Raw genomic sequence first — 18419 nt, 5'->3', positions numbered from 1 at the left:
CTATGGAGCTTTGAAGGCTAAGTAAAAGCTTATGGAGTAATTTGGGATTATGTTCGAGGATCAAAGGATGCTAGCACACTTAAAATGAAGAACGAAGAACATAGTAGAAAGTTACCCACGTGCGCGGCCGCGAACTGGGCGCGCATGACAAGTAGAAACTGGCCAACGTGCGCGGCCATATGCACGGTCACCTGCCCAGGTGCACGGCCGCGCACGTCTGTCCGGAAAAAAATTCTCCCAAGGCTAATTTTGTAATTTCGGAGGCGACTTCCCTTGACCTATATAAATCCCATCTCGTCTAAAAAGAGGGCATCATGGATTTTGAGAGCAACTTTAGAGGGAGAAGAAGAACGGAAGCAACAGGAAAGCAATATACTTGATCCAATTCACTCAATACGAAAGTTTGTTTGAATTTAGGAATTGTAATGTCTCCTTGTTCTTCTAATACCCTTGCTATGAATATTTTCTTCGTTATGGAGTAATTCTCCTTAGGGTTGTTGACGGATGTTGTGAATTGACTATTGTTTTGGGTTTTACTCTATATTAAATGCTCGACTTTACTGAATGAGTTATTAATTGAATTGCAAGGTTTATCGTAGTTTTACTTTAATCGAAAGAGAAGTTTGATGCTATTTACTTTGTACCATCTTAACTGGGTTGATTTTACGCCCATTCTAGGTAATCGAAAGAGCTTAAGGAGTTATCAATTTACCCAGTTCAGGAGAATAACCGAGAGGTGTTCTTCGAAAGATCGTTCAATCACTATTTTAGTGCATATATTCATAGGACCTGTTATTAGGTAAGCCAAAGGAATCAAATTTATTCGGAAGAAGAATTGGAATCCCTGAAGTAGTCTAAACATCTGTTGAAATCGAAAGAATCAATAGAAGTTAAGATTAAATTTAGCACAGAGTTACCCGGAACAATAGTTGATCACATATCTTGTCATCACCCTTACCTCTCGCAATGATATTCCATTGTTGTTACTAATCATTCGGGTATTATCAGTTTCTTACAGTTGAAAATCTTAGTTTATTTGTAGTCAATAATAACATAAATCAAAAGGTTTATTATCCTGGATAGTGTGGAGCTAAAGAATTAATAGAGCATTGTTGAAACCAATCCCTGTGGAGACGATTTAATACTATACTATCGTTGACTAGCGAGCATAATTTTGTGTTGTGTTTTTAGCTCGTCAAATTTTGGCGTCGTTGCCGGGGATTGGCGATTAATAGTGTTTAAATTAATTTTCAGTTCTAATTCAAGAACAACTTTATTTTATTTTATTTTTTTACGCCCTTCTCATTTGTGTACAGGCAATAGGTTAAGTTCAGCGGTGTATGACTCGATCCTCTTCAAAGGACTTGGTGCCATACGACCCAGAGTTAGACAAACATCTGAGGAAATTGAAAAGAGAGAAAGTATTGAGTGGATTGTTGTGGGGTCAGCCTTCAACTCAGAATAAAATGGTGAACAACGAAGAGATAGCAGACCTAGCTACCAGAGAGGCGGCTCAGCAACAAAAAGCACGGTTAGCGACTAAAGCAGCCCGCAGAATTGCAGATGAAATGGTTGATGGAGATCGAAGACTCAATCCCAATCGAATTATCGAGGACGCATTTGAAAATGCAGGTCTTAGGCCTGGGAGATCACTGGGAGATTATGCTAGACCGGTGTACAACCAACAACAGTCTAGTGTGAGGCCCTCACCCATCGATGCTAACAATTTTGAACTCAAACAGGGAGTCATCAAGACCATTCAGAATAATTGCATTTTCAAAGACAAACCCAATAAAGATCCCAACAACCATCTGATGAACTTTGATGAAATTAAGAACACATTCCGCTATAATGGAGCATCACATGATGCTATATACCTCAGAGCATTCCCGTTCTCGCTGAAGGATGATGCAAAGCAGTGGTTGAGAAGTTTTCCCACAAGGTCAATCTGTACGTGGAAGGAGATGACTACCAAGTTTTTAGAAAATACTTCTCGGCTGCTAAGACTGGAATAATGAGGAAGGAGATTCACAATTTTAACCAAGGTAAAGGAGAGATAGTGTTCGAATCATGGGAAAGATTTAAGGAGCTGTTGCAGAGGTGCCCTCACAACGGAATAGAGCAATGGATACAACTTCAGGACTTTTGGGATGGTTTAAACCCGTCATCAAGGAGATTGATAAATAGTGCAGTTGCAGGCCCTATGATAAAGAAAACTCCGGAAGAGATTGTCACTCTTTTGAATGAACTATCTGAAGATGCAGATCAATGGTCCACAGACCAAGGGGATCGGAGAAAATCAGCAGGGGTGCACCAAGTAGAATCGTTTGTAGCAATGCACGCCCAAATTGCATCTATAGCTAAGGACATCAAGCAATTAACTATGGCTCAGGTGCAAACTTAACCACAGGTGGGTTGTGACATCTGTGGGATGGGACACCCTACACATGATTGTCAAGCTACAGCTGAGGAGGTCAACATTGTGGGGAACTTTAATAGAGAAAACTACCAAGGTGGGAACAACTTTAATGCTATAGGTCAAAGGCATCCATGTGTTTCTTGGAGTTCACCTAATGGGAGCTTGAACTCATGGCAGCAAAACAATCTCAGACCCCAGGGTCAGGGACCACCAGGTTTTCAAAACCAGCAGAGGTAGCAATACTAGCCACCAAAGGAAAATCAGTCAAATATGGAAGATCTCATGAAGGCATTCATTAACAAAACATATGAAAAATTCGAGACTCATGGCACGACTATCCAGAACTTAGAACGGCAAATGGAACAGATTACAATTTTTTTGTCTGAGAAGGCTCCTAGGACTCTTCCCTCCGACACTGAAAAGAACCCAAAGGAAACAATCAACGTTGTATCTCTGAGAAGTGGAAAAGCATTGACTGACCCAATAGTGCAGGCTAAATCAGAGGTGCTTAACAAGAAGACTGAGACAATGGTAGAGGAAAAGAATAAAGAGCAAAAGAGCCAGAATAGCGGGGTACAAAAGGAAATTGAAGAAAGTAGACATATGTCAACTCTACCATTCCCTCAAAAGATAAAGCGGGAGAAACTTGACAAATGTTTTGGGCGATTCTTAGAGATGCTCAAATAACTTTATGTGAACATTCCCTTTATGGAGGTACTCACTCAGATGCCTGCTTATACAAAGTTCCTGAAGAAAATCCTGTCTAGCAAGAGGAAATTAGAGGAGACAACAGTGGCCAAGCTGAATGCCCACTGCAGTGCCATATTGCAAAATAAAATTCCCCAAAAGTGTGGGGACCCAGGAAGCTTCACCATACCATGCTCATTGGGGAGTGAAAAATTCGACAAGGCCCTCTGTGATTCGGGTGCGTCTATAAATCTAATGCCTTTGTCTGTATTCAAGAAACTAGAAGGTAAACTTGGAGTGATCAAATCAATACCAGTGTCCCTACAACTGGCCGACCAGACCACCATTCTACCTCAGGGAATCATTGAAGATATTCTAGTGCGGGTGGACAAGTTTGTGTTCCCCGTAGACTTTATTGTGGTGGATATGGAGGTGAACAAGGAGGTGCCTTTAATTTCAGGGAGGCCATTTTTATGTACAGATAGAGCCATCCTTGATATCTATGAAGGGAATCTTATGCTCAAAGTGGGCAATGAGAAAGTAGTGTTCCAGATGAAGAGAATGATGAAATACCCCAGTAATGAGGCATCTGCCTACTCGTGTTTCAAGCTAGATGTCATTGGAAAGTTGGCTGAAAAGTACAAGTTTGACAAGCTTATGGGGGATACTCTAGAAAGGTGTATTACTCAGTCTAGCACAGTGGAGGATGAAGATCCTAAAATAAAGAAAGAGGCTGAAGCTCTTGAAACTGAAGATCAAGTGGTTGATGAGGAGGAACTAAAAGAGGGGGCTTCTAAGCCCAATGTGGAATTGAAAGTCCTCCCCACTCACTTGAAATATGCTTTTATCAAAACTAATAATTTCTTGTGATTATTAGAGTTGTTGTCAAAGCACAAGAAGGCCATTGGTTGGAGCATAGCTGATATTCAAGGAATCAGTCCAGCCATTTGCATGCACAAAATTCTGTTGGAAGAAAATAGCAAGCCAGTGGTGCAGCCTCAACGCAAGTTGAACAAAAACTTGGAGAAGGTAGTGCATAAGGAGATCATCAAATTACTAGATGCGGGAGTTATTTTTCCCATCACTGATAGCCGGTGGACTAGTCCAGTGCAAGTTATACCTAAAAGGGGGGCATGACAGTGGTGAAAAATGAAGATAATGAACTGATCCCCACAAGAACAGTCATCGGGTGGAGAATGTGCATTGATTATAGAAGGTTGAATGATGCAACAAGGAAAGACCACTTTCCACTCCCTTTTATTGATCAAATGCTCGAGAAGGTGGCTGGACACGGATGTTACTACTTCCTGGATGGATATTCAGGCTACAATCAGATACCCATTGCCCCAGAAGATGTTGATAAGACCATATTCACTTCCCCGTCAGGTATTTTTGCTTACAGGAGGATGTCGTTTGGGTTATGTAATGCACCTGCCACTTTTCAGAGGTACATGATGTCTATATTCTCTGATCTAAACGAGAAATGTCTCGAGGTGTTCATGGATGATTTCACCCTTTTTGGTGATGACTTTAAGGATTGCTTGATGAATTTGAAGCTCGTGTTTGAACGTTTTGAAGCAACTCACTTGGTTCTTAACTGGGAGAAATGTCATTTCATGGTAAAGGAGGGAATTGTCCTGGGCCATAAAGTAACTACGCATGGAATTGAATTTGACCGATCTAAGGTTGATGTTATTGCTAGGCTCCTTCCCCTAACTTCGGTGAAGAGCATAAGAAGTTTCTTGGGACATGTTGGGTTATATAGGAGGTTCATCAAAAACCTTTCCAGCATTACCAAGCTGTTGAACGATGCAAGCAGCACATTGAACGATGTTTTAGTCAATTATGCCATTACTGAGAAGGAATTTTTTGTTGTGGTCTTTGCTTTTGACAAGTTTAGATCATACCTGGTTAGAAGTAAGGTGATTGTACACACTGATCACTCAGTGTTAGAAATACCTGTTGAGTAAGAAGGAATCCAAGCCACGTCTGATGCGGTGGGTGTTGTTGCTCCAAGAGTTTGACTTGGAGATAAAAAATAGGAAGGGCATAGAAAATCAAGTCACAGATAATCTATCTCGACTTGAGAAACCTCTAGTTAAAACAGTCAAAAAAAGGGAAGAGTTCCCTGATGAGCAGATTTTTTCCATAGCAGCGGCCTCCGAAAAGTCGCCTTGGTATGCAGATGTAGACAACTTTTTGGCTAGGGATGGTTACCACGTGACCTCACTCGTGATCAAAGACGGAAGCTTCAAGGTGAGGTAAAAAGTTATTTTTGGGATGACCCTTTCTTGTTTAAACTGTGTTCAAATGATGTGATTCGAAGATGTGTGCCTGAAGGAGAAATGGCAAGCATTCTGTCTCATTGCCATGATGGAGCAGTTGGAGGACACTATGGTGGAAATTGCATTGCAGCAAAGGTCATGGAAGCCGGTTTCTTTTGGCCTACTCTGTACAAAGATGCAAGGGCGTATGTAGCTACATGTGACAAGTGTCAGTGAGCAGGTAATATGTAACGACCCGACCGGTCATTTTGAGTATTACAACCTTTCTTCCCCCTTTACTACTCAAATTATACTTTACAACTATTGTGTGACTTGCTGGGGCCAATGGTTTGGGTCCGGTGAGGTTTTGGAATGAATTGGAACACTTAGTTCCAAGGTTTAAAGCTTAAGTTAAAATAGTGATCGGATGTCGACTTATATGTAAACGACATCATAATTTTATTCTGATGATTCCAATAGCTCCGTATGGTGAGTTTGGACTTAAGAGCGTGTCCGAAAAATTATTTGGAAGTCCGTAGTGGAATTTGGCTTGAATTGCCGAAAGTTCAATTTTTGGGAAGTTTGACCGGGAGGTTGACTTTTTGATATCGAGGTCAGAATCCGATTCTAGAAATTGTAATAGGCCCGTAATGTGAAATGTGACTTGTGTGCAAAATTTGAGGTCAATCGGACGTGATTTGATAGGTTTCGGCGTCGTTTGTAGAATTTGAAAATTTGGAAATTTATTAGGCTTGAATCTGTGTGTAGTTCATATTTTTGAGGTTGTTAGGTAGGATTTGAGGCCTCGAGTAGGTCCGTATTATGTTATGAAACTTGTTGGTATGTTCGGACGGGGACCCGAGGGCCTTAGGTGAGTTTCGGATGGTTAACAGATTGATTTTTGAATTTGGAAGACTGCTGGAACTGAAGCCTGCTGCTGTAATCACACCTGCGGAAAAGTGGTCGCAGGTGTGAGCTCGCAAGTGCGAGCAGGGAAGTGCTGAAGCTAGGCGCGCAGGTGCGGAAGGAGCATCGCGGGTGCGGAATCGCACCTACGTAAGAAGGAGCGCAGATACGGGCAGAGGGCTGTGAGGCATTAGTCGCAGGTGCGAGGGAAATTCCGCACCTGCGTGAGCGCACATGCGGACGGAAGTGCGCAGAACCGGAAACTGGGCAGGCGAGAGGAGTCCGCAAATGCGACATTTTTCTCACACAAGGGGATGCGCAGGTGTGAAAAACTTGTCCGCAGATGCGTAAATCGCTGGGGCAGAGCCTTAAATTCGAGGGTTCGACATTTTCACCCATTTTCGGATTTTGGAGCTCGGTTTGGGCGATTGTGGAGAGGAAATTTTCCACTCAACTTGGGGTAAGTATTCTTAAATTCCTTGTGATTATATTCCATGAATTAATCTTCATTTTTGGTGTAAGATTATTGAATCTTCAAGAGAAATAGAAGAAAATTTCTATAATGTCACAAAACGAATTTTTCAAGTTTGAATACCGATTTGAAGTCGGATTTGAGTGAAATTAGTATGGTTGAACTTATAATTGTATGGGTTGTCGTATTTTGTGAGTTTTGTCAGATTTCGAGACGTGGGCCTCACAGGTGATTTTTGGGGCGTAATTTCGGATTTTGTGAAAATATTAGTATTTTGATATGGAATTAATTCCTATAAATTTTGTAGGCTGAATAAAATTAATTGTGACTAGATTCGAGCTGTTTGAAATTTGATACGCACATAATGGAATTTCTGGAGCATTGTTTAGCTTGCTGGACATTGGATTCAGCTTGTTCGAGGTAAGTAACTCTTCTAATCTTGGAATTGAGGGTATGAACCCTGAATATATGTATTTTGTGAATTGTTGGGAGGTGACGCACATGATAGGTGACGGGCGTGTGGGCGTGCACTATAGAAATTGTGACATAATTGTTTCTGTGGAATTTTATAGTTAAATAATCTTGGCATTTTCTATGCGATTTTATGTGTCAAAGAAATTGAGCTGAAAAGCATATTACAAATTATATTGAGGCTATGTGCCACTATTATTGGGACCCACAGAGGTCATATTGCTGTGAATTATTATGTTAAATTGAAAATTCATACTCAGTCATATTCATTTCATTGCATATCATAACTCAGTTTTATGACTCTATTTTGATGCATACAAATGTTTTGGGCCGAATGCCCTATTTTACTGAGATGCCTGAGTGGCTTGAGAGGTTTATGACTGAGTGAGGCCGAGGGCCTGATTTTATGCTGCATATTATATGGGATCGGGCTGCACGCCGCAGCATGTTGCATATTTATGGGATCGGGCTGCACGTCGTAGCACGTTGCATATTTATGGGATCGGGTTGCACGCCGCAGCATGCTTGATATCGGTCGAGAGCCTGATTTTTGAGGATGAGTGTGGAATGGGGCTGCCCGCCTGCAGCATACCTGAGTGAGGCCGAGGGCCTGAATTGTGAGGATGAGTGTGGATCGGGGCTGCCCGCCTGCAGCATACCTGAGTGAGGCCGAGGGCCAGAATTGTGAGGATGAGTGTGGATCGGGGCTGCCCGCCTGTAGCATACTTTATTATTATCACACGTGAGTTGTCCGTGCTGATTATAGCGCTTGGGCTGAAGGAGCCCCTCCGAAGTCTGTACACACCCCCAGTGAACGCAGGTACCTACTAAGTGCGAGTGCCGAGTGCTGAGTGACTGGGAGGCATGAGTAATTATGAGGTATGCCCGAGTGGCAAGAGTGATTGTGAGGTATGCCCGAGTGGGAAGAGTGATTGTAAGGTATGCCCGAGTGGCACGAGTGACTGTGAGGTTGCCCGAGGGGCTGTATATGAGTGATGTTCTGCCCGAGGGGCTGTTTATGATTTTATCATTGAGTTGCATTGCATTGGCATGCACACATGAAATACATGCATAGAGATGTATTTTTTCTCATGCTGTACAACATCACATTATTCATGATTTCTTACATATTTTTCACAGATGGGCATAGTGATGCATTTGTTTTACACGGGTTATCCGGAAGGAAAATGAAACATCTTATTTATTATTGACAAGATTTTGGGAGAAATTTATTATTTTAAAACTATTTATATTATTGGAAACTTCGGTAAACGATTTGGGTTTTCACTAAGATATTTGAAAGGAAGAACTATTATTTTTAAAATCATTATTTGGCTGAGTATTTTATCCCTGAGTTATTTTTGGTATTATTTGCTTTATGTTGTTATGGATTATTGTGGACTACTGGTTTTGGACCCGACTTGGTGAAAGCTCGTCACTACTTTCAACCTACAGCTAGGTTTGTTACTTACTCAGTACATGGGATCAGTTGTACTGATACTACACTTCTGCACATTGCGTGCAGATATTGGCTGATGTTGTTGCTGTGCTCGATGGTTGCGGGACTTGAAGATTTACCTGCGTTCCTGTTGTAGCTGCCTTTTGTTCAGGGTAGCCTTAGATTTATAAAAGCTCTATTTATGTATTATTCAAACAGACTATGTATTTATTTCATTTCCGCTTTGTATACTCTATTCTTAGAAGCTCATAATTTGTACTACCAGTTCTTGGGGATTGTATACGATTAAGACCTTTATTCACTTAAATTGCTTTAATAATTATTATTGAAATTGGATAGTTAATAATCGGCTTACCTAACGGGTTGGGTTAGGTGCCATCACGACTAGTTGAATTTTGGGTCGTGACAAGGTGGTATCAGAGCACTAGGTTCATAAGTTCTACAAATCATGAGCAAGTGTCTAGTAGAGTCTTGTGGATCGGTATGATGACGTCCATACTTATCTTCGAGAAGTTACAAGGCATTTAGAATATATACTTCCCATTTTTCTTTCCTTATCGTGCGAGATTGATTCAACTTGAGGTATAAACTCTTTGAATTCCTTCCACGTATTCGTATGCGCATATGAGCGCTCGGTATCAGCTGTGCATCGCCGTCTTGTGATTTTATGAATGAGGTTCAAGAGGTGTATTTTGTGTTTTGGTAATGGGCCAGTCTGGAGGACTTGAGGCCAAATTTAGACCGCATCTTAGGCTTGGTAGCTTCAGTTGTAACCTGTACATTTGGATTCATATGTCCGGTAATATCCCTACGAGTGGAAGTTGTGGCTCGATGAGTGGCGGAATGGCTTTGTGATGAGTATGATGTAAATGCGGGATGTAGTAAGACGATTTGAATATGACAAGAAGTGTTCCCTTGAAATGTAAAGAAATGGCCATTGGGTGCTTGATTTTCGTTTTACTGTAACATACAGTCTTGAGTATGAATGTTTGAAGGATCTTTCATATTGTTAAACTTTTGGGGTAAATTAAATTCTCATGTCTAGGTAATGAGTTTGGACGCAGATTGACTAAGTGATTGCATAGTAATTGTGACTGCGACAAGATATAACAAGATATCATATTGAGGCTAAGCAGGTGGATTATCCCCTGCAGAGTAATCTATGTAGGAGTATTTCTTATGATGTGAGTGGAGAGTTTCTTTTCTGCCGACGGGGTGTATGGGTGGAGATTTGAATCTAAATCTAGTTGAGAAAGTTGACTTGTGTGTTAAGAGGATGAATACGAGCTTAGCGGATGATTGAGGTATTTTTATGGTTGGCGTTGTATGAACTTGGGAAGAAGTTTCGTTAGACTGACTGTGGCATTATGGCAGTAAGAGAGTATTGGTATTGTGAGTTATGGAATGTTTTAATCTATGGCTTTGAGCCAAGTGGGGGAGTCTGCTATTGACCATTTGATTTCATGGTTAGGTGTTAAATTTTAATTTTGGTCGGAGGCATACTTGTGCGTTAGCTATGACTTGCAGAAGTTGAGATCGAGGATGACTCGAATAAGGAAATTTCTGGTTAAGGATTGTATTTCACGTATGAGTAAATGAAATTCGCGGGATGAGTGAGTTGTTATTGGTGAATGATGTAGTGCGCACGGAGTATGAATTTGATATGTAGTGTTAAAGTAGGGTTACTTCTTTAAGTGTTGTGGTGCTAATGGGGCACGTGTCTTTTGGCCCATTTGGGCGGTGCAATTAGATTTGAGCAAAGTGGGTGACTCCCGAGAAAATTTCAGTGGGTTTGAGAATTATATATAGCAACTGAGAATGTTTTCGGACTTATGTAAATCCGAGATTTGCGTTTGATGGTTTCTACCGGTGTGGAGAACGTTTGTGTATTGTGATTTTCTCCTGGAAAGAAGCAAGAGAAATGTTTCTAACTAAAATGGTATGTAAATTATTGGTGACTCAAAGTTGATAATAAGATTCTTGTGCTCTTCACATGATGGTAATATAGATATTATGTGTTGTACGAAAGCTAGATTTTCATGTACAAGGTGGCAGTACAATCTTGAAGAGAAGGTAACGAATGTTGGACAACATGGACGATTTCAAATAACTAGATGAATACTATTACTACTTGGTGTTGTATGAGAAAGGGGTGGACTTCAGAAGGCGCATTGTATTTTACTTACGGATGTATAAATTAGTATTGCGGTACTCACATGGTTGATAGACTGTTGATATTCAAACTTTTGTCAAGTGGCACGGAAGAACTTTTAAAGTATTTCTCGTGGGATGATCATGTATAAGAGAGGTGTTAGGCATTCGGGCGGTGGAGATGGAATCAAATATAGTGATTCGCGTGTTTTATGGATTCAGAGATTGGGAGTTCCCAGGAGCAGATTATTTCATGGTTGTGGACTGTGAAGTTGTGGCCGGAGCTAGCCATATGATAGAATGTGTTATGATTCGGTCATTATGGATTTTCGAAAGAAATATTTATCTATTTGTGGGTAACCCTAGTTGATTTGGGAGTCCATAGGTAGGCCCAATTAAGATGTGTATTCTACACTGAGCCGAAATGGTTGGCTCCATACTGCTATTATTGAGGGATATGTCATTTGGTTGATGTTGAACTTATTCGTGTTCTCAAGTGATCTATGAGTTATTCCTTTATGTTATGAGGAGTTGTGATTCATTGGTTATGTTCACAGATGGTGCGGTTCTATTTGAGCTTTATAGCAGAATTTGAGTGTGATGAGTAATTGGGTATTGCATGATCAATAGCATAATGATTATGTCCTTTCAGGTTTTTGTGTGGTATTTTTGTCATTTGCCTCTCCATCGTTATTAAATTGGAGCAGGGTGGCTTGGAGTATATAATATGAACCTTGTGTTAGAATCGGGTGATGGTTCTACGGTGTATGATGAATTTTCAGTGTTTTGTTGTGGAAGTACTTGTTAATCTGGTGGGGCAGTTCTCTCATTTGAGTCATTTTCCATGACTGGGTACATTTGAATTGTTGCGTATTAGTGCACGGATGGCACGAGTTGTGGCTCCGAGTTATATTGGTGCGGTATGTCTGTGGAGCAGTTATGTTTAGTAATATAAGGTCATTGGACCTGGAATGGGTACTATCAGGTTTAATTTCGGTATATTCAGGAGTATAATATTGAAAGTCGGCTCAAAAAGTGATTATGGCACCGGTTAGGGCGAGAGACCTTCATGACTTGTTGGTCTGATAAAGGGTTATGAGATTCTGCGTGTTTCTTTTATTATCAACAGTGTACGAAGGTTTTGGGATGAGGTTTGGTTCGATATGGGTTTAATACTAGTATGCAGTTGGTTTTGGAGTAGTCACTGCGATCAGGAATGGTGCTACGAGCATGCGAGTTGTGTAATATGTTGTGTGATTATATCCGTGGTTATAGTTATAGCTCGATGCAGCTTATTCGGACTTATACAGTGTGTAAATGTAAGATTCATGTCTTGAAAGAAAATTTAAAAGTTGGAAATTAAACTCCAAGGTTTATGGGCTAAGGTTAAATTAATGATTTTCAGTTGCATTGTGTAGTCAAGCCTATGTGGGATAGGGTGACGTGGGTTCACCCCCGGGTACGTGTGTGGTAAGATGGAACGGTGATTTAATGGCTTGGAAACAACTCTAGGCACGTTCGAGGACGAACGTATGTTTAAGTGGGGGAGAATGTAACAACCCGACCGGTCATTTTGACTATTACAACCTTGCTTCCCCCTTTACTGCTCAAATTGTACTTTAAAGCTGTTGTGTGACTTGCCGGGGCAAATGGTTCGGGTCCGGTGAGGTTTTGGAATGAATTGGAACACTTAGTTTCAAGGTTTAAAGCTTAAGTTAAAATAGTGATCGGATGTCGACTTATATGTAAACGACCTCGGAATTTAATTCTAATGATTCCAATAGCTCTGTATGGTAATTTTGGACTTAGGAGTGTGTCCGGAAAATTATTTAGAAGTCCGTAGTGGAATTTGGCTTGAATTGCCGAAAGTTGAATTTTTGGGAAGTTTGACCCGGGGGTTAACTTTTTGATATCGAGGTCGGAATCCGATTTTGGAAATTAGAATAGGCCTGTAATGTGAAATGTGGCTTGTGTGCAAATTTTGAGGTCAGTCGGACGTGATTTGATAGGTTTCAGCGTCGTTTATAGAATTTAGAAATTTATTAGGCTTGAATTTGTGTGTAGTTCGTATTTTTGAGGTTGTTAGGTAGGATTTGAGGCCTCGAGTAGGTCTGTGTTATGTTATGAAACTTGTTGGTATGTTCGGACGGGGACCCGAGTGCCTCAGGTGAGTTTCGGATGGTTAACAGATTGATTTTTGAATTTGGATACTACTGGAACTGAAGACTTCTACTGTAATCGCACCTGCGGAAAAGTGGTCATAGGTGCGAGCAGAGGAGCGCTAAAGTGAGGCGCGCAGGTGCGGAAGGAGCTTCGCAGGTGCGGAATCACACCTGCGCAAGAAGGAGCGCAGATGCGGGCAGAGGGCTGTGAGGCATTGGTCGCAGGTGCGAGGGAAATTTCGCACCTGCGTAAGCGCAGATGTGGACGAAAGCGCGCAGAAGCGGAAACTGGGCAGGCGAGAGAAGTCCGCAAATGCGACATTTTTCTCGCACAAGTAGATGCGCAGGTGCGAAAAACTTGTCCGCAGATGCGGAAATCGCTGGGGCAGAACCTTAAATTCGAGGGTTCGACATTTTCACCCATTTTCGGATTTTGGAGCTCGGTTTGGGCGATTTTGGAGAGGAAATTTTCCACTCAACTTGGGGTAAGTGTTATTAACTTACTTGTGATTATATTCCATGAATTAATCTTCATTTGTTGTGTAAGATTATTGAATCTTCAAGAGAAATAGAAGGAAATTTCTATAATGTCACAAAACAAATTTTTCAAGTTTGAATATCGATTTGGAGTCCGATTTGAGTGAAATTAGTATGGTTGAATTTGTAATTGTATGGGTTGTCGTATTTTGTGAGTTTTATCGGATTTCGAGACGTGGGCTTCACGAGTAATTTTTGGGGCGTAATTTCGGATTTTGTAAAAATATTAGTATTTTGATATGGAATTAATTCCTATAAATTTTGTGGGCTAAATAAAATTAATTGTGACTAGATTCGAGCCGTTTGGAAGTTGATACGCACATAATGGGATTTCTGGAGCATTGTTTAGCTTGCTCGAAATTGGATTCAGCTTGTTCGAGATAAGTAACTCTTCTAATCTTGGAGTTGAGGGTATGAACCCTGAATATATGTATTTTGTGAATTGTTGGGAGGTGACGCACATGCTAGGTGACAGGCGTGTGGGCATGCACTATAGAAATTGTGACATAATTATTTCTGTGGAATTTTATAGTTAAATAATCTTGGCATTTTCCATGCGATTTTATGTGTCAAAGAAATTGAGCTGAAAAGCATATTAAAAATTATGTTGAGGCTATGTGCCAGTATTATTGGGACCCACAGAGGTCATATTGCTGTGAATTATTGTGTTAAATTGAAAATTCATACTCAGTCATATTCATTTCATTGCATATCATAACTCAGTTTTATGACTCTATTTTGTTGCATACAAATGTTTTGAGCCGAATGCCCTGTTTTACTGAGATGCCCGAGTGTCTTGAGAGGTTTATGACTGAGTAAGGCCGAGGGCCTGATTTTATGTTGCATATTTATGGGATCGGGCTGCACGCCGCAGCATGTTATATATTTATGGGATCGGGATGCACGCCGCAGCATGTTGCATATTTATGGGATCGGGCTGCACGCCCGTTACATGTTTGATATCGGCTGAGGGTTTGATTTGTGAGGATGAGTGTGGATCGGTGCTGCCCGCCTGCAGCATACCTGAGTGAGGCCGAGGGCCTGAATTGTGAGGATGAGTGTGGATCGGGGCTGCCGCCTGCAGCATACCTGAGTGAGGTCGATGGCCTAAATTGTGAGGATGAGTGTGGATCGGGGTTGCCCTCCTGCAGCATACTTTATTATTATCGCACGTGAGTTGTCCGTGCTGATTATAGCGCTTGGGCTAAAGGAGCCCCTCCGGAGTCTGTACACACCCCCAATGAGCGCAGGTACCTACTGAGTGCGAGTGCCGAGTGCTGAGTGACTGGGAGGCATGAGTGATTGTGAGGCATCCTCGAGTGGCAAGAGTGATTGTGAGGTATGCCCGAGTGGCAAGAGTGATTGTGAGGTATGCCCGAGTGGCACGAGTGACTGTGAGATTGCCCGAGGGGCTGTATATGAGTGATGTTCTGCCCGAGGGACTGTTTATGATTTTATCATTGAGTTACATTGCATTGGCATGCACACATGACATACATGCATAGAGATGTATTTTTCCTCATGTTGTACAACATCACATCATTCATGATTTCTCACATATTTTTGACAGATGGGCATAGTGATACATTTGTTTTACACGGGTTATCCGGAAGGAAAACGAAACATCTTATTTATTATTGATAAGATTTTGGGAGAAATTTATTATTTTCAAACTATTTATATTATTGGAAACTTCGGCAAACGATTTGGGTTTTCACTAAGATATTTGAAAGGAAGAACTATAATTTTTGAAATCATTATTTGGCTGAGTATTTTATCCCTGAGTTATTTCTGGTATTATTTGCTTTATGTTGTTATGGATTGTTATGGACTATTGGTTTGGGACCCGACTTGGTGGAAGCTCGTCACTACTTTCAACCTACGGCTAGGTTCGTTACTTACTCAGTACATGGGGTCGGTTGTACTGACACTACACTTCTGCACATTGCGTGCAGATGTTGGCTGTTGTTGTTGCTATGCTCGATGGTTGCGGGACTTGAAGATGTACCTGCATTCCTGTTGTAGCTGCCTTTTGTTCAGGGTAGCCTTAGATTTATAAAAGCTCTGTTTATGTATTATTCAAACAGACTATGTATTTATTTCATTTCCGCTTTGTATACTCTATTCTTAGAAGCTAATGATTTGTACTACCAGTTCTTGGGGATTATACACGATTAAGACCTTTATTCACTTAAATTGCTTTAATAATTATTATTGAAATTGGATAGTTAGTAATCGGCTTACCTAACGGGTTGAGTTAGGTGCCATCACGACTAGTTGGATTTTGGGTCGTGACATAATAATAGCAAGATGGATGAAATGCCTCTCAACTCCATTCTGGTATGTGAAATATTTGACGTTTGGGACATTGACTTCATAGGTCTGTTCCCAATGTCACATTCTCATGAGTATATCCTAGTAACCGTTGACTACGTCTCTAAATGGGTCGAAGCAATCCCTACTAGGACCAATGATGCTCGGTGGTGTGTGAGTTTTTGCGGAAAAACATCTTTACCCATTTTGGGACACCTCGAGTGATTATCAGTGACAATGGGTCACACTTTATGAATAAGCATTTCGCTGCACTGATGTCCAAGTATCGGGTCACACACAAAACAGGAACCCCGTACCATGCCCAAACTAGTGGGCAAGTCGAAGTGGCCAACCGGGAATTAAAACGAATTCTTGAAAAGACAGTTAGTGTTTCTCGTAAATATTGGTCTGACAAGTTGGATGAAGCACTATGGACATATAGAATTGCGTTCAAAACAACCATAGGGACTTCGCCATTCAAATTAGTGTATGGTAAGTCATGTCACCTACCTGTTGAGATAGAACATAAGGCTTATTGGGCAATTAAGGCGCTTAATCTTGATCTTAGTCTTGCAGGTGATCACATGTTGGAGCAGATGAATGAATTGGAAGAGTTCAGACTGGACGGATATGAAAGTGCGCGGATCTTCAAGTAAAAGACTAAAAGGTGGCATAATCGTCTGATTAAGCCAAAGGAGTTTCATGAAGGGGACAGAGTCTTACTCCATAATAGTAGACTCAAATTATTTCCCGGAAAATTCAAGTCTAGATGGACGGGACCATATATGGTGAAACATGTATCACCATACGGGGCAATTGAGATCCAGAACCAAGACGGAATAGAAAGTTTCAAAGTAGGCACCGACTAAAACCGTATCTTGTTGGGGGATTTGCACAACAATCCTCAAGCATCAGAATCAACTAGGATGCCCGGTTGAGTCAAGCTGATGACTATAATTCAGAACTACCTCTAACCCTTCTGCTAGTTAGATTTTCTTTTTTCTGCTTCACATTTGTTCACATCATAGAATAAATAGAAATTAGTGTATACTATGATGTAGTAGGTACAGGAAGGCACATACTGTGAAAGGTAGAAAGTTTCAAAAAATAAAAATAAAAAATAAAATAAAATAAACGTGCGCGGCCGCACACTGACCGCGCATATGGCCGCGCATTTTCAGACCTTCACTGTCAAACTTGCGTGGCCGCGCATTTTCAGACCTTCACTGTCAAACATGCGCGGCCGCGCACCGGTCGCGCACAGGTAAGCATTTTTTTTAGTTAATTTTGGACCCCTCCCCCCTCTTCTTCTAAACAACTCTAATTTCGGACCCTCCCCCCCCTCCTAAATACCCCCAATTTCAAAATCCCCCCTTTTCCCCTTCTTCTAAACAACCCTGACCCTACCCCCTTCTCTCATCTCTTCTCTGAAACATCCAATCCCACCATCAATTGGCAGTGCCATCTTTCCTCTTCTCCTCCCCCCACATCCTCACGAGTTTCCCCTCAAGTAAGTGAGATGTTTTCCCCCTCTTAGTTTAGTCTATTTTCTTTTCTTTTCTTTTTCTTGAGTTGTAGCAAAGTTTTGTTAGTGCTTTCTTTCTAGTTATAATCGTTCTCTTATGAGGTGGTGGTTGAATTTCACCATTATGGGCTAGGTGTGACATTGGTGTATCTTTCGTCGAATTTGGGGCTAAAAATTATTGTGTGAGGGTTCGGTAGAATTGTGCATATCAGGTGTTCGTATAAATGCCACAAAGAGTTTGAGAGTGTAATTTTGTGACCAAGTGGGCTGGTGAAGTCTGAGTAACCGCTCTTGGTTCACCCATTGTGCCTTTAGCTGATATTTGGTGTTTGTTACATGTATTATGACGTCGTCCAAGAAACGAAGAACCACAAGTGCCTCCTCAAGCGCGCTGGCTCATCCGGGCTGTGAGTTTCTGCTAGTGCTCGCCCGTATGATAATAACAAGTTCGTCTCCAGTGTAGCCCAGGATTGCTTCAGTAATAAGGCACGCAAGAAGCCCATACCGGAGAGGGGAATTGATATGGGGTCCCTCCAAAATGACTGCCCTAATATGTATCGTGAATTGGTCTGGCGAGGGCTAGGGATATTTTTTGAAGAACCTGACGAAGCCAACTTAATGGTTGTTTGGGAGTTTTATGCGAACTGCCCGAAACATGTTAACCATGTCTACACAGTTCGAAAGAAGAGTGTCAACGCATCCACAGAGGCTGTTCGAAGGGCCTACCATTTTCCAGTCTTTGGAAAAAATCCTGAAGCAGAAGACTACTATGACATGTATAGCAAAGAACCACCCGTGTGGTAATTGTTCTTTAGAAAAATTTGTGTTCCCAACAAGGAGATAGTGTGGGTCACGTCGGGGCGAAAGTTTCATTTGGCATCGTTATCCTTTGAAGGGAAGTGTTAGAGCTACATTATAAATAATCGCATGCTGCCTTCCTCAAACACCACTGAGGTGAATGGTCCCCGGGCTACACTAATCTGGTGCTTTATCAATGGCCATGATTTTGATGTGGCTAAGGTTATTCACAGCGAGATGTTCATTCGCTATCCT

At 41.4% G+C, this 18419-nt stretch overlaps 1 protein-coding gene across 1 annotated transcript; it reads left to right on the top strand.

The window, feature by feature from the left end:
* Window positions 1-3145: 3145 nt before the first annotated feature.
* Window positions 3146-3976, top strand: LOC138894753 (uncharacterized). The gene has a single exon (XM_070179480.1). The coding sequence runs from the start codon at window positions 3146-3148 to the stop codon at window positions 3974-3976; it is 831 nt and encodes a 276-aa protein (XP_070035581.1).
* The last annotated feature ends 14443 nt before the right edge of the window (window positions 3977-18419 follow it).

The sequence above is a fragment of the Nicotiana tomentosiformis genome, chromosome 6 (genome assembly GCF_000390325.3).
Source record: "Nicotiana tomentosiformis chromosome 6, ASM39032v3, whole genome shotgun sequence".
NCBI lineage: Eukaryota > Viridiplantae > Streptophyta > Magnoliopsida > Solanales > Solanaceae > Nicotiana > Nicotiana tomentosiformis.
Note: the sequence above shows the minus strand (reverse complement) of the source record. Positions and strands in the feature narration are given on the sequence as shown.